General features: G+C 44.9%; 1 protein-coding gene across 1 annotated transcript in view; it reads right to left on the reverse strand.

Moving 5' to 3' along the window:
- The window catches only part of CDHR3 (cadherin related family member 3), a 98,460-nt gene that overhangs the window by 50,275 nt on the left and 32,362 nt on the right, over positions 1-15,823 (reverse strand). The window contains exons 3-5 of the mRNA XM_073652227.1: positions 10,727-10,895; positions 6,801-6,892; positions 2,109-2,203 (exon numbers count right to left, since the gene is read on the reverse strand). Coding sequence (XP_073508328.1) covers positions 2,109-2,203; positions 6,801-6,892; positions 10,727-10,895 — 356 coding nt within the window. The remainder of the gene's footprint in view (positions 1-2,108; positions 2,204-6,800; positions 6,893-10,726; positions 10,896-15,823) is intronic.

Below are 15,823 nucleotides of genomic sequence, written 5' to 3' on the forward strand. Positions count from 1 at the left end.
TCCTGCTCTGTCACATCCTCTCTCTGACTCCACTGAACCGACTTCTCTCTGAATTAAGATGGTGCCCACCTTTTGTACCTCCCTCTAGTTGCACTCAGAAACTGCTTCCTCCCTGCTCCTGCACTACAGGGTTCCCCCTTCCTCGGTGTTCCCTCCCCCCACTCCAGCCAGGGACAGGGACTGTCGTGCTCTACTTGGAGCATATCGGTCGCCCTTCCCCCCGAAAATGTGGTGTAATGCATGCAGGTGTCGGGGTCCTGGTCCACACTCCATCCTTACCTGAGAGTGAGATATCGCACGTCTGGAAGAGATGCAATACCTCTGTAGCAACAGAACCCCCAGGGTGCTACATATATATATATATATATATATATATATATATATATATATACAGTATATATATATATTTAGTAATATATATATGTGGGTATATACAGTACAGACCAAAAGTTTGGACACACCTTCTCATTTAAAGATTTTTCTGTATTTTCATGACTATGAAAATTGTACATTCACACTGATTGGGTTCAGGTCTGGTGACTGTGGAGGCCAGGTCACCTGGCGTAGCACCCCATCACTCTCCTTCTTGGTCAAATGCCCCTTACACAGCCTGGAGGTGTGTTTGGGGTCATTGTCCTGTTGAAAAATAAATGATGGTCCAACTAAACACAAACTGGATGGAATAGCATGCAGCTGCAAGATGCTGTGGTAGACATGCTGGTTCAGTATGCCTTCAATTTTGAATAAATCCCCAACAGTGTCACCAGCAAAGCTCCCCCACACCATCACACCTCCTCCTCCATGCTTCACAGTGGCAACCAGGCATGTAGAGTCCATCCGTTCACCTTTTCTGCGTCTCACAAAGACACGGTGGTTGGAACCAAAGATCTCAAATTTGGACTCATCAGACCAAAGCACAGATTTCCACTGGTCTAATGTCTATTCCTTGTGTTCTTTAGCCCAGACATGTCTCTTCTGCTTGTTGCCTGTCCTTAGCAGTGGTTTCCTAGCAGCTATTTTACCATGAAGGCCTGCTGCACAAAGTCTCCTCTTAACAGTTGTTGTAGAGATGTGTCTGCTGCTAGAACTCTGTGTGGCATTGACCTGGTCTCTAATCTGAGCTGCTGTTAACCTGCGATTTTTGAGGCTGGTGACTCGGATAAACTTATCTTCAGAAGCAGAGGTGACTCTTGGTCTTCCTTTCCTGGGGCGGTTCTCATGTGAGCCAGTTTCTTTGTAGCGCTTGATGGTTTTTGCAACTTCACTTGGGGACACTTTCAAAGTTTGCCCAATTTTTCGGACTGACTGACCTTCATTTCTTAAAGTAATGATGGCCACTCATTTTTCTTTACTTAGCTGCTTTTTTCTTTCCATAATACAAATTCTAATAGTCTATTCAGTAGGACTGTCAGCGGTGTATCCACTTAACTTCTGCACAACACGACTGATGGTCCCAACCCCATTTATAAGGCAATAAATCCCACTTATTAAACCTGACAGGGCACACCTGTGAAGTGAAAACCATTTCCTGTGACTACCTCGTGAAGCTCATCAAGAGAATGCCAAGAGTGTGCAAAGCTGTCATCAAAGCAAAAGGTGGCTACTTTGAAGAACCTAAAATATGACATATTTTCAGTTGTTTCACACTTTTTTGTTAAGTATATAATTCCACATGTGTTAATTCATAGTTTTGATGCCTTCAGTGTGAATGTACAATTTTCAAAGTCATGAAAATACAGAAAAATCTTTAAATGAGAAGGTGTGTCCAAACTTTTGATCTGTACTGTATATTAATATAACATACATTAAAATATTTGTAGTACAGATCACTACATTACTGCTCTTGGTAATGTACCTTCTTAATTGGGTTTTAAGCAACAAAAATATACATTTATGGTCTTTAATTAGTAAGTTGTATGGCCTGCTAATTATTTTCCATTGTCAGCACATTACTAGAGCAGTGAGGTTTTTGTTTCCAATAACTCAGCCAGCCCCCTTCTAGGAGATGTATGCATGTCTCAGTGGTCATATGGATGGAATTTATTATTGTGCGGACAAGATCAGATAGCCATCTGCTGCTATTAGGGTGCATAATTATTGAGCTTTACCTTTGTGGATCAGTCTCGTAGTCAAATGTTTTTGTCGACTGTATTACACCAGGTGGAGAGATTGTGAATGGAGCTGAGGTGGGTATCAGTGAGAACTGCAAAATATATTAGAGTTAGCAGCTGTCAGTGTCACATATGCAAGTCATATTAGTTTGCACACTATACAGACCATTTACTATTCAGCAATACAAAATACCATACTGTTTGCCTAATGTGGTTGTCCATTACTTTGACATACATAGTTTAATACATTAAGGAACGGACAATTTTTAATGTTTTTTCCTCCCCTTCTTTCAAGGACCATAAGTTTTTTATTTTTCCACTTGCATAGCCATATGTTTTTTTATGAAACAAGTTCTACTTTTGAAAGACACCATTCATTTTACCATATAATGTACTGGAAAATAGGGAAAATATTCCAACTGAGTTGAAATTGCAAAAAAAACACAACATAATTCCGCATTAGTTTTTTAACGTTTGCTTTCATGGCATTCACTGTTCAGTAAAAATTACCTGGAAATATGACGGCATGATTACGCCGATACCAAACTTGGATATTTTTTCTTTATTTAAATGGTGTAAAAAATTTGGCAATTCATAAAAAGAAATTGCATGTGTGGCCATTTTCCAAGACCAGTAATGTTTTCATGTTTCAGTTAATGCGGCTGTGTGAGCTTCTTTTTGTTTGTTTTTTTGCACGGTAAGCTCGCGTTTTTACTTATACCATTTTGTGGTAGATATGAGGTCACTTGATCGCTTCTTTTTGCATTTTTATTTTAGTTTTGGTAACCAAAAACTGCAATACTGGCATTATGATTTTTTTCTCTTACAGTTTTTATCTATCAGGTTAATAAATGTTATATTTTGATAGATCGGACTTCTATGGACACAGTGATACCACATACCATATTGTTCGGATAATAGGGCGTACTTTTTCCACCAAAATTTGGGAGGAAAAAGGGAGTGCGTCTTATAATCTGACGGTATCTTACCTGGGGGGTGGCAGTGGAGGAGCAGGGTCACAGGAGCCAGGGTCGCTGCTTCAGGATTTCGGTGGCAGGAGTGGGACGATGCTGCAGGCCCCGTCCTTTCAGAAGATGTCAGCGCCGGTGAGCGGAGGTCCCGTACATATCCCTGCGGTGTGCTTTGGGAAAATAGTCACTGGAGGCGGCGCATGCTCAGATTGAGATCTCGGGAGACGAGATTTCATCCAACATCTCGACTCCTGAAATCTCAATCTGCACATGCGCCGCCTCCAGCAGCCATTTTCCCGAAGAACACCGCAGGGATATTTATGGGAGAGGTGACCTCCGCTCACTGTCGCCGATATCTTCTTACTGGATGGGGCCCGCAGCATCGTTCCACTCTTGCCACCGCCGCTGACCTTCTGAATCAGCAACCCTTCTGAGAGGACAGGGTCCGCAGCATCGCCCCACTCCTGCCGCCAACCTCCTGAAACAGTGACCCTGGCTTCTATAACCCAGCTCCACCGCTGCCGCCCCCCAGGTAAGTTACCATTAAAACGGATTATAAGGAGCACCATTCTATCTTAAAAAATGTTTTTCCTATTTTTCACCCCAAAATTTGGGGTGCCTCCTATAATCCGTTGTGCCTTACAATCTGCAAAATCTGGGAAGTTTAATTTTTTTAAAGATCTTTATTTTTAATGGGGGAAAATGGGTGTGATTCAAATGTTTCTGCTTTTTTTAATTTTTTTCTATTTTTTTAAATATTTTTTTACTTTTTACTGTATTTGCTAGTCCTCCTATGGCACAACCTGTGATTGTCTGATTGGTTGCACTATATACAGCAATACTATAGTATTTATAGGAGCACCATCTTGACACGCATGAGGGTCTTCCACAGGCCCTTGGCTGTCATGGAAACCCATTGGCACCTCGAGATCGTGTTGCAGGTGGGCGATAGGCAACTATAACAGTGTGCCATTGGGATGCACACTGTATGTAAATACTGCTGTCAAAGAATGACAGCAGCATTAAACAGATTAACAGCCGTGTGTGGAGCTCCGATCTTCTCGCGGCTATTTGAGACAGATGATGGCTGAATAACACAGCTATCATCTCCAGAAAAAAGTAGGAGCTCAGCTCTTGAGCCATCTCCATTCATCTGCTTCCAATGAGCACCATATATGTATGGCGCTTGTCATGAAGGAGGTAAAAAGTACTGTACTTTCAAGTAACTTTTCATAATATGCTGTCCTGTGTGTACATGAGGAATAACCGTATCTCTGGCCATTATATTCCTTGTATCCCAAATTTTCATCAGTTTTCCTCTTTGCAAATTACATCTCTTAATTTGCAATTGAAAGAGCTGATGGGAGGAGACTAACAACTATGATCTCTCCTATACATAGCATAGAGGAATTAATTCCCGCTCTTCATTTATTCATTTGGCACACAGGCTGAAGCCTTAGCAGCATCAAGGAAAATATACAGCAGTACTGCACTGTGTAGATATGAATTAAGCCCTGGGATGAGGTAAAAGACTTTTTAGGAAGCTCAGCATGATCTTTTGTTTCTCACTCTGCTTGTTTTTTAACTCTGGTCCTTAATCCTCTTCCTCCCTTCCCTCTCTATTGAGTGTAAAAGGCAGTGTAACTTGACAACTGACTGTGTTAGCAGTCAGTTGAGCTGTTTTTCAGAGTGAATGATGAGTTCAGGAAGAAAAGGAGACTGGAAAAATCAACTCATAAGTGGATAAAGACAAATTCTCTAATAAAACATAAAACAAGAGGAGAAGCAGCAGGCATCCATGAGGCGCGTCTGTGTTCTTTTATGCTAGCACCACCTCAACCCCATTTGTAAACAAAGTAAGACCTTATGTGGTTATACATGAAGAATAACGGTTGTGAAGAATACTGGAGATATAATTCCATGTCAATCATTTGTATCATATTTGGCATGGGATTATAAGCACCCTTTCAGTGTGCAGTTGTAACAGAACAGCTAGCAATGGGGGGGGGTCAAAAGTCAAAAGACTGTGAGTGACAGATATCACACCGTGAGAAAGCTCAGCTTAGAAGAAAGGGCTTGCTTGCTATGTGGATACCATGTGGTCTGAGTCAGCTATAATTTTATGAGGAGAATATGGGCTTATTGTACGTTATAGCCGTACATCATGTACATATCAGAGATCCCCAAACCGGACTGCAAATCGTCCAGTGTCCCAATTCATTCTGGCCTCACAGGGTGGGGAGATACCTAGAATATCTGGTAGGAAACAAATAGTACAGCTGTGTTTAGTCTTCACACATAGCAGGGGCCCGGGCTGGATGCGGCAACACCAGAACCGCCTCCCTAGGACCATCCATTAAAGAGTTATGACCCATCTGAAGTTTTGGAGTCATTATCTGCCAGGGACATGGGGAGGGGACTCAGGTTCAACCCAGAGAGGAAGAGGGGAGTTACCCAAGGGAGATATAAGCTAGAGTATGGCCATTTGGCTCTCTGTCTCTCTGATGCATGCAGCCACTTTGAACAGGGAGGCTCACATCGAGTAATGTGCTGCGAAAGACTGAGGATCCTGCTGGAACTCAGGCCCCCATGAGGCCCAGTGCACACATGGTCAGATGTCACTGGTAATTAACATGATTCATCTGCTTCTACCTTTTGTCCTAGCACTATTGTATTTGCATCTCTGACCATGATATATGTATAACCCTTGTATATATAGTGTATTGTCTTGTGTGCCCTTAAGACGATTAAATATATAAATTAACCTTGGGCTTCGGGTTAATTTCTCATGCTACTGAGGCTGGTTTCTGGCCCAATATTCCCGTTAATGGACTGGGCTTATATCGAATGGGAACTGGTGGCGGCTCTACCGGGCTGTTAAGGTTCTGTTTCACTGGGGCTAGTGAAAGGGGCCTCTCAGCCTGTCAGTGGTGTGAGTGAATATGGGGCCACGTCAGTGACTGAGTGGGCCATCTCTTCTCACTCCGTGTACCTTCCTGAGCCCATGAGGACAGGGGGTTTCTGTGTAAAACTGTACCAACCTGACCTTACGTGTCCCCAAGGGGTGTGGAACGTCACATTGGTGCAAAGTGCGGATCCATATCACGGGATCCGCCTGACATAATAGTGACAAAAGGCGAGAGGCGAGGTGTGGATCCTTCACAACAGTATTTATGTATTCTGCATCATTTCATCAGTTGTCTCTCTGGAAACTCAATATATAATTGCCAGTTGTCTCTGAGTTCAGCTTTAGAGTGGGCAGAGACTAGCTGTTATAAAGTCTGTTATACACAGTACACGGAGAAAAGAGGTGATCCTGCTCTACTATATTTGTCATTCACATACATGTACATGGTGTGTAGCAGCATTGCAGAAAATAATGAGCAAGGTTGCTGAATCCAGCATTTCAGTAAGACAATAACACTAAAAGCAGCAAACGCCTGTCTGTGTGTCTGTCTCTTTTTCTCTTTTCTCTCTCTCTTAATTTTGCTACATATTTCTTATCTTCACTTGTGCTAATGATTTATATAAACTTTGTAAGAAAGTATAAATTTAAAGTGCACCTGGATTTCATCAACCAAGGTACCATATTAATCAGTGTAATGTCGCCCACCTGACAGTGTATGTAGTTTACTGAGCACAAGCCTGCTGACAGGTGCGCTTTAATGAAATCATGTACAACAATTAACGTGTAGTTTTAAAGGTTTTCAAAACTAACCTTTAGTGCACTTGTGGCATCCTCAGGATCAGATACTAGAGTTGTAAAAATGACTCCACTCGGAGATCCTTCTTCAATATATATTGTCACAACTACAGAATATGAAATTCACAATTATATTTTTGCTAATATAGTAATAGTAAACTGTTTCCTTTTTTAGTATTTTTTTCTACAATTTAATCAAAAGAATATTCCATAACTAATGGGAACGAAAGGCACAAAAAGGGTAAGTTTAGTCATCTGTGCTCTAGTCCCAGCACTTTATAATCATGCAGGAGGTTAGACCAGGAGATCAGGGCTGTCTGTCATATATCTAACACCTTTAAAAGGGATTCAGATTACACAGCAGGTTTATGCTGTGTAATCTGAAAACAGCAAGTGATAGAGGCTGAAACACAGAATTCAGGGAAGTGCCACTTGTCAAAGTATCTGCTGTTGTTTACTAATTGTGAAGGATTTAGCACTAAGAGATTAATATTGCCAGACTAGTTCAGCAACACCCCCCCCCCTGTGATAAGCACCCCGCTGTCTATAGCTATGTACACTGAGAGCCTGTGGGGGGTGGGGTTAGCTTTCTCAGCTCTGATTCATTCTGAATCTAAAAACTCTGATTGTGTCAGAACCACTGCACCCAGCAATCTAAGTGATACATTGTTGGATTCCACTTTCTTTGCCTACATCACGCTGCTCTGAGATGAGGTATAAAATACTAAAACATAACTTTTAATATAAATATATAAAGGTAAAAATAGCCACAGGCTAAATAACAAACAACACATATAGACACAAAAACCTCAAGTATAAATATCATCTAACAAGATTCAATGAGGATAATAAATCCACACACAGAGTTACAGCCCGCCCATGCGAAACGCTACTGCTGGCCCACACGGGTACAGGATGGGTAAGATGTCTACCCTTCTGATATTGTGTCTTTTGTGATTATATAATATGATTAACTGCGTGTATGCTGATACATACCTCCTTTTTTGGGTTTCACATTTGATATTCATGTGATATTTATTTAACTTGATCTATCTGATCTGGATTATTTCCAGATATAGAATCTAGGCACACGCACTTTATTTATCAGTTGGCTTGGTTATGATGAGATACATGACGGTATTGTACTTTGATAGAAGATTTTAACCATGTCATCATTGATATTAGTGGCCTATGTCACCACACACATTGAGTGGTGAAAATCTAATGCATATTATTTTCTATACTTCTTGGATACACATCCCCCATGTCTGTCAGACTATAGTGGCCCAGTAGTTCTCTTTCTCTTTTTGACTTTTTTCTGATCATTATTATGTCACTTATTTGATTTGTGTTTCATTAAAATTTGAATATTTTTTACTATTACAGACTTATGACTCCATGTCTCTTATAGGATGTATGTTTTATTATGTGTAGCGCCGGCGTATCTGCACTCTTCCTCCCTCCCCCAGCAGAGACGCCAACTTATTCACTGCCGCGGCCTCCATTTCGCTCCTCCTCCTCCTGCTGCTGCTGCCTGGGATCTGCACACAGCTCGCAGATCCCTGGGCACTGTGCTTAGGGCGCGCGTTCCCTCCCTCTTAAAGGGCCAGCGAGCCTTCCTAAAGTGTCCCTAGCTAATACCTGGAAGACATTTATTATTTAGGGGAAGGTGCCTGAGATATGTTGTTAGTCTGCTTCTTGCTAGGTGTCAAGTCCCCAGTTTGTCAGTACCTGTCAGAGCCCACTAGTTTCCACTGGTGTCTGCCCATACCTGCCCGTACCCACTTGTTTTTATCTCGTTCATGCCTGTCCATGCTTGTTCCCACCTGTACACCAGCTACCTACCTGTGCCCACCTGTATACCAGCCGTCCCTGCCTGTGCCCACCTGTATACCAGCTGAACCCACCTGTACCTGCTAGTTCCCACCTGTATACCAGCCATACCTGCTTGTGCCCACCTGTATACCAGCTGGACCCACCTGTACCTGCCTGTGCCCACCTGTACACTAGCCAAACCCACCTGTACCTGCCTATTCCCACCTGTATACTAGCTGGACCTGCCTGCACCTGGGGGTACCCACCTGGATACCAGCCATACCTGCCTGCATCAGCTAGTACCTGCATGTCTGCCAGTCGTGTCCGCCAGCATCTGCCTGTCCCCACCTGTATACCATCCATACCTGCCTGCATCAGCCAGTACCTGCCTGTCTACCAGCCATGTCCACCAGCACCTGCCGCTCTTGGGTTCCTGGCATGCCGGCTTATACCAGCTGAACTTTCCCTTTGTGGCCGTTCCAGCTTCTTGTCCCTTGGGGGGGGTCAGCTGCTGTACATCTAAGGTCAACCTTGGTGTAGAACCTGTCAAGCCCTCCAGTCTCTCCTCGGACCACAGTACAGTGATTCCACCACTCCTGTTACATTATTCTCTGAAGCCACTATTACATTGTGTGCCCAGTTCAAAGTAAAAAATGTGGTGAAAAGTCTTCTTTAATCTTGACACAAAACTGTGTTGAAATGACGGTAAAGCCGCTGAAAAGAGTGCAAGGAGGCAATAAAAGTGATGCAAGTGGAATCCCACTGTTGTTGTGTTTACCGACTAAGGCTATGTGCCCACGATGCAGAAATGCTCAGGATTTTTTCCTGAGCGTTTCTGCATCTCCCTGGCAGAAAAAAACGCATGCGGATTGTACATGCGTTTTCCTGCCAGGGACATGCGGAAATGGAGCGTTATTCACTGACATTTCCGCATGCGGATTGACAAGCGCTTTCCAAGTGCTTGTGACAACTAGGTCACACTATATAAATCCATGCAAACCGCATGGATTTATATAGTGTGACCCGAGAGAGTGGTTAAAAATAAAAAATAAATGTATACTTACCCTCCGATGGCCCGCGATGGCTTGCTTTGCTCGGTCCGGCTGCCGGAGCGGTGGATTGAAAGACCTGCCGACGTCAGAGTCGCGTGACCCGTCACATGACTCTGACGTCAGCGCAGGTCCTTCAATCCACTGTGAAGTGCCGGGAAGCAAGGAGGAGCGCAGCGCAGGCCGCCGGAAGGTAAATATACATTTATTTTTTATTTCATTCTTTTTTTACAGCTTTTTAATGGTACCTGGGTGTGGATGAGACACTCCTCTACACCCGAGTACCATCCGCACATTAGAACGCGCCAATTACGCAAGTACAGATGCAGTCTTGCGGAATTGGCGCGTTCTAATGCAAGTCAATGGCGGCGAAAATGCTGCGTTTTTTTTCCGCAATGATAATCCGCAGGGGAAATTTCCGCAGCATGTGCACAGCACATGCGGATTATCATTGGGGAAAATTGCTGCCCTTCTACCATGCATTTTTAATGCGTTTCTGCAGCGTTTCCGCAGCTGCAAAAACGCTGCAGAAGCGCATTAAAAACGCATCGTGGGCACACAGCCTTACTGTTCAAGCCATTGCAACTTGAAAGAACATCTGTAAGTGTCAAGCCAGTTGCCTCTCTGTGAGAAAAAGCCATTTCTGAACTGTCTCCTGTATTCATCTGCATTCCTTCTGTCAATCCTGAGTGAGGAAAGTCCTACTAGGGTGAGTGCACAATTATATCTGCCCCATGCAAGAGATGTATTTATTTATAAATGACTTGACTCTAAAGACACACTCTAGACAAACTTGTTTAATGTGTTGTGCCTTGTGTAGAGCCTGAGAAGGTATACAATGAAGAATACAATAAAGAAGAATTTAATGTTTTATGTTCTTCCCATTCACAATATATCAAGTTTGGTAAAGAAAGCAAAAGTGTATCAATACCACATGTACAGATTTGCTGCAGTGAAGTAATTGCACCATGAATACATACTCCTTTTCATCATAACATGCTGCACATGCATGGATTTCTGACAACATTTTAATTTTAGCAAATGTGTGCGTTAACTTTGATTATGGCTGATACTCACCTTGATTTGCTAGGTTATCGAGAAACACAGGAGGCTCATTAACATTAGTGAGCTGCACAGTTAAAGCTTGCAAATCAGTGGTCTTTTTGTCATCCTCCATGTAAATCTGTATATCAAAGCTATTGGGTGTAGTTTCAAAATCAAGCACAGGACTCCCTGTGGTTACCACCTGTAAGAAGTACAATGTTTACACTTTAAGTTGATATTACATGAAAACACGTACAACTCCAATTCCAAAAAAGTTGGGAAGCTGTGTAAAATGTAAAAAAAAATAACTAATTAAGAAATTGGTGCAACAACACATCTTAAAAAAGTTGGGACAGGGTCATGTCTATCATTGTGTAATATCCCCTCTTCTTTTTACAACAGTCTGTAAACTTATGGGAAGTAAGGAGACCAATCGCTGTTGTTTTGGGAGAGGAATGTTGTCCCATTCTTGTCTGATGTAGAATTCTAGCTGCAGTGATTTACATGACCAAATCAAGCCTGTTTTTAATGCAATACCAACTAAGGGCTCAAAGTTCACAAGCCCCCAATATTGACTGTAAGCCTTGTCCCTTGTACACATGGATTTCTTCAAACAAAATCTGAATATTTTAATGATATTATGTAATGTAGATGGTGGACTATTCAAAGTCTTAACAATTTTACTCCTGAGAACATTTTTCTGAAAATGTTCCACAATTTTCAGACGCAGTTGTTCACAGATTGGTTAACCTCTGACCATCTTTCCTTCTGGGAGACTCTGCCTCTCTAACATGCTCTTTTCATACACAGTATGTGGCTTAGATGAAAATTGACCCACCAGCTAATTTCCATTAGTATCACTTACTCTTCCTTCATTTTGTTAACCTTGTCCCAATTTTTAGAGATGTGTTGATGATATCAATTTCTAAATGAGTTTTTTCAAATCAAATGGAAAAATATCTAATTCTCAACTTCTCATCTGTGGTTCTACGTTCTATTGTGAATAAAATATGGCTTTAAGAGATTTCCAAATCATTGCATTCTTGTGTTCCCAATGTTTTTGGAATTGGGATTGTACAATAAGCATTTAAATGTAGATACATATAAATAACAGGGCTGAATCAGTATGCATCACCACAGCCCTTACAGATCATATATCCTTTAAGTATATTGTGCTAAGCCAATGAAGTAATTAGCAAACCAGAATATATTATACAATGTTGTGCCATGTTCAAGCTAACCCTTCAGGTATGGAAATGTGGGCACTGAAGCTTTCTGTAAATGGAAACTGTGTGAAATGCCTAATTGAACCCCTTGAAATACAGTAACTAGGGCAGGCAGGTTGTCTAATCCTTTTATTATATGTAAATAAGTTTGAAACAGGTGTAAGGGGGAAGACCGGGGTGTAAGTACTTTCAGAACAAGGGATCCGGAACTGCCGGGGCTGTGCCTCTGGTTGCAGGGGGGAGACAAGACTGCGAGCACAGGAGTCAGGGGACCGGGAAGCTGGGGGAGTGTCCAGAGCCAGAGCTCAGGGGTCAGGTGACTGGGGAGCTGGAAGCGTGTCTAGGAAGAGGGAGAAAAAGGAATTTTGCACGGGAAAGCAGGCAGTTGACAGTGGGAGTCAAGCCTGACTAGAGGGAGAAGAGACGCAGGGTCCGTGGAGCCGAGCAAGTGAGGTGCAGTGTTATGGACTAGGGGCTCAGCGGGTTAAACCGGAGACCGCCCGCTGCTGCCAGAAGACAGAGCATTATTTAGGCGGGGAAGCCAGAAGAAAACAACACCGGCATCAGCCGGCATCTGCCTTGTTGGGAACAAGAGTCAGGTAAGTGTAAAACTGCCGATTACAACCGTGTCGACTCTGCTACATCTAGCCAAACTGTGAATTGTCGTTTATAGTCTGTTACCTGCTACTCCCCTTGTTGTCCCCATATTTCCCCTGTTACTCCCTGCTTGGCGATTGACCCTGTTACAGTAAATCCCCCTTGTTTATTAACCCTGTGCTGGCTGCTCTGTGTTTCTGTGTCACTGCATCTAAAGTACCTGTTACATTTGGCGTAGTCGGCAGGATGCAGTCTTTAGAGACAGACACTGCAGATCAGTCCCTCCTGGGAGCCCCTGGATCTAGCTTACTGCTGGGGACCATGCTCAGCAATCTCCCAAAGTTCACCGGGGACAACATGATGCTGTGGGACTGGGTTGAGAGAGTTAGGAGTATGTTACGTATGCATCCGATGACCCCAGCTATGCAAGCCGAAATAGCCCTACTGGCCCTAGATGGCGAGGCCCGGCACTCCGTGATGTACCGCCCTCCTCATGACCGGGATACTGTAGAAAAAGTGGTGTGGATATTGGAGGAGATGCATGGGGATCCCACCAATGTAGGAGAGCTGAGGATATGGCTGTTTCACCAAGTGCAGCAGGAGGGGGAGACTGTGACACAGTATGTTAATGCATTACAGAGGGTGCATGCCTATATCACTAGAAAAGACGACATAGGGAATTTGGGAATGGGCCCCCCTGACGTGATCTTAAGGGACCAATTTGTGGCAGGCCTCAGGGATGTGCAGCTGAAGCAGGCCTCAGGGAGCGCCTGTGCGCTAACCCACGTATGACTATCTTATAAGTGGGGGCAGAGGCACGTGTGAGAGAGCAGGAGAGGGGGGTGACGGCCCTGGCAGGCATGGTCCGGAGTAATGAGGTACCCACCCTGCCAGCAGCTGAACCGGAATGGGCTCGAGAGATGCGAAACGAGATACAGGAAATGCGGGGTGAATGGTCCAGTCTAAAGAAGACCCCTGCACCGACACCAGAGATCCCCGGATCAATTGCCCCAGTTAGGGAAAGAATTGATTTCAGGCCCCGCCCTGCAGGAGAGTTCCGTAGAGAAGTGAGGCAGCTCTACACAGACAGAGACACGACCTGCTGGAAGTGCGGAGGCGCAGGACATTACACCAAGAGCTGTGCAAGCCGAAGGCAGCCCCTGTCGCGGCAGCTGTTAAACTAACGGGCTCCGTGTTTGGGGGACACAGCCCGGAGCCTAAGGAAGGGGAAAGAAAAAGATGAAGTCCCAAGGACCTAGTTTCCACCAGCTCGACTGTCTGGGCCGAAATAAGCGGTCGGACTGTTCACTGCCTGATTGACACGGGATCCCAGGTGACTAGAATGACAGAAGCCTACTTTCAACAGCAATTTCCAAAGATAGCGCGGCCTAAATGGGGACCAGTAATTAGCTTCACGGCAGCTAATCAATTACCCATCCCAGTCGCAGGGGTGGTATGGATGAAGATCCGAGTGTATGGAAAAGATGTGGGAAAACAAGGAGTTGTCTTGGTCGCAGGGGAAACCGGAAGTGGACCCCCGGTGACCCTCGGAATGAATGTGCTGAAAGAGATCGGGAAAATCCTGATTAGTGAGCCAAAGGAAATTCCTCTAGACCGGTGGGACCCACGAACCCCCCAAAGGAGGGTTTTTCAACAATTAATCTGAACCGCCCAGGCTCAGGAGACGTTGAGTGAAGGGAAGGTCCTGGGAAAAATAATAGTACCAGCAGTTATGGCGCTCACCTTACCGCCAGGACAAACTGTACTCACGTTACCCACATGGGCCTGCACACCTCTTGAGGGGGTAGAAGTTCAGATAGAACCAACATCGATGTACAAAGTACCGCACGGACTCCTGGTGGCTCGTACACTAGCCACTGTCCAGGGTGGCAATATTATAGTGCGGCGCGTTAATCTGAGCGAAGGTGATCTCGCACTCCCTCCCAGGGCGGAAATAGTCCAGATTCTGTGAATGCCAGAAAAGTTGGTGCGACCTGATGTGGTACAGCTGTCCGCTGTACGAGGAGACCCCTGGACTCTGGCGGTCACCGTGCCGCTGGAATCCCACCGTGCTAGTGCGAAGGGGGGGCGAAGAATCCTAAAACAAATGCGGGCTGAATTGACAGGACTTTCACCGCGACAGGTGCAGCAGGTTGAGGAGGTACTGGAGCGGTACCAGGAAGTCTTTGCTCGCCATGAGGATGATTTTGGTTGCACTGAAGCCATTACCCACGAAATTCCCACGGGGAGCGCTGCCCCAGTGCGGGAGAGATACCGGCAGATACCTCCCCAGATGTATAAAGAGGTCAAGGAAATGCTAGCCCATATGTTACAAAATGGTTTGATACGGGAGAGTCAGAGTCCGTGGGCAGCCCTGATTGTCCTGGTCAGGAAGAAAGATGGGACCCTGCGGTTCTGTGTGGACTATAGACGACTGAATGCCTGTACAGTACGAGACTCTTACCCACTACCCCGAATCGAAGAGTCCCTGTCGGCCTTAGGGAAGGCAAGATACTTCTCCTCCTTGGATCTGGCCAGCGGGTATTGGCAAGTGCCCGTGGCCGAACATGACCGTGCGAAGATGGCGTTCATATTACCATGGGACTGTTTGAGTTCAATCGGATGCCCTTCGGCCTGACTAACGCCCCCGGGACATTCCAGCGTCTGATGGAGAGGTGCCTGGGCGATTTGAACTTCGAGGCGACACTGATTTATCTTGACGACATAATTGTCTATGCCGCCACCTTCGAGGAGCACCTCCAGCAACTGGAGCAAGTACTGAGTCACCTACAGAGTCATGGCCTAAAGGTGAAGCTCCAGAAGTGCCACCTGTTCCACAAACAGATCGAATATCTTGGTCATACTATGTCCGGTGAAGGAGTCAGGCCCACCCGGGAAAAGGTGGCCGCTGTACAGGAGTGGCCTACCCTGAAGACAGTGAAGGACGTTCGGGCCTTCCTGGGACTCGCAGGGTACTACCGAAGATTCGTGAAGAACTTCACCCACATAGCCAACCCATTGCTGGAGCTACATAAGGGAGTGCCGGCGGGATCCAAGAATCAGCCGATTAGGTGGGGAAGCAGCCAGGAAGAGGCCTTCCGTGCCCTAAAAATGGCCCTAACCGAGGCCCCAATACTCGCCTATGCAGATTTCTCCCAACCATTCATACTCCACACTGATGGGAGCCTACATGGTCAGGGAGCCGTCTTATCCCAAGTACAGGAGGAGAAAGAGCGCGTGATTGCGTACGCCAGTCGCTCCCTTCACGACTCTGAGAGGAACCCAGATAATTATAGCTCTTTCAAAT

The sequence above is a fragment of the Phyllobates terribilis genome, unplaced genomic scaffold, assembly GCF_046119375.1.
Source record: "Phyllobates terribilis strain yellow unplaced genomic scaffold, ASM4611937v1 Scaffold_11__3_contigs__length_659146591, whole genome shotgun sequence".
Taxonomy (NCBI): domain Eukaryota; kingdom Metazoa; phylum Chordata; class Amphibia; order Anura; family Dendrobatidae; genus Phyllobates; species Phyllobates terribilis.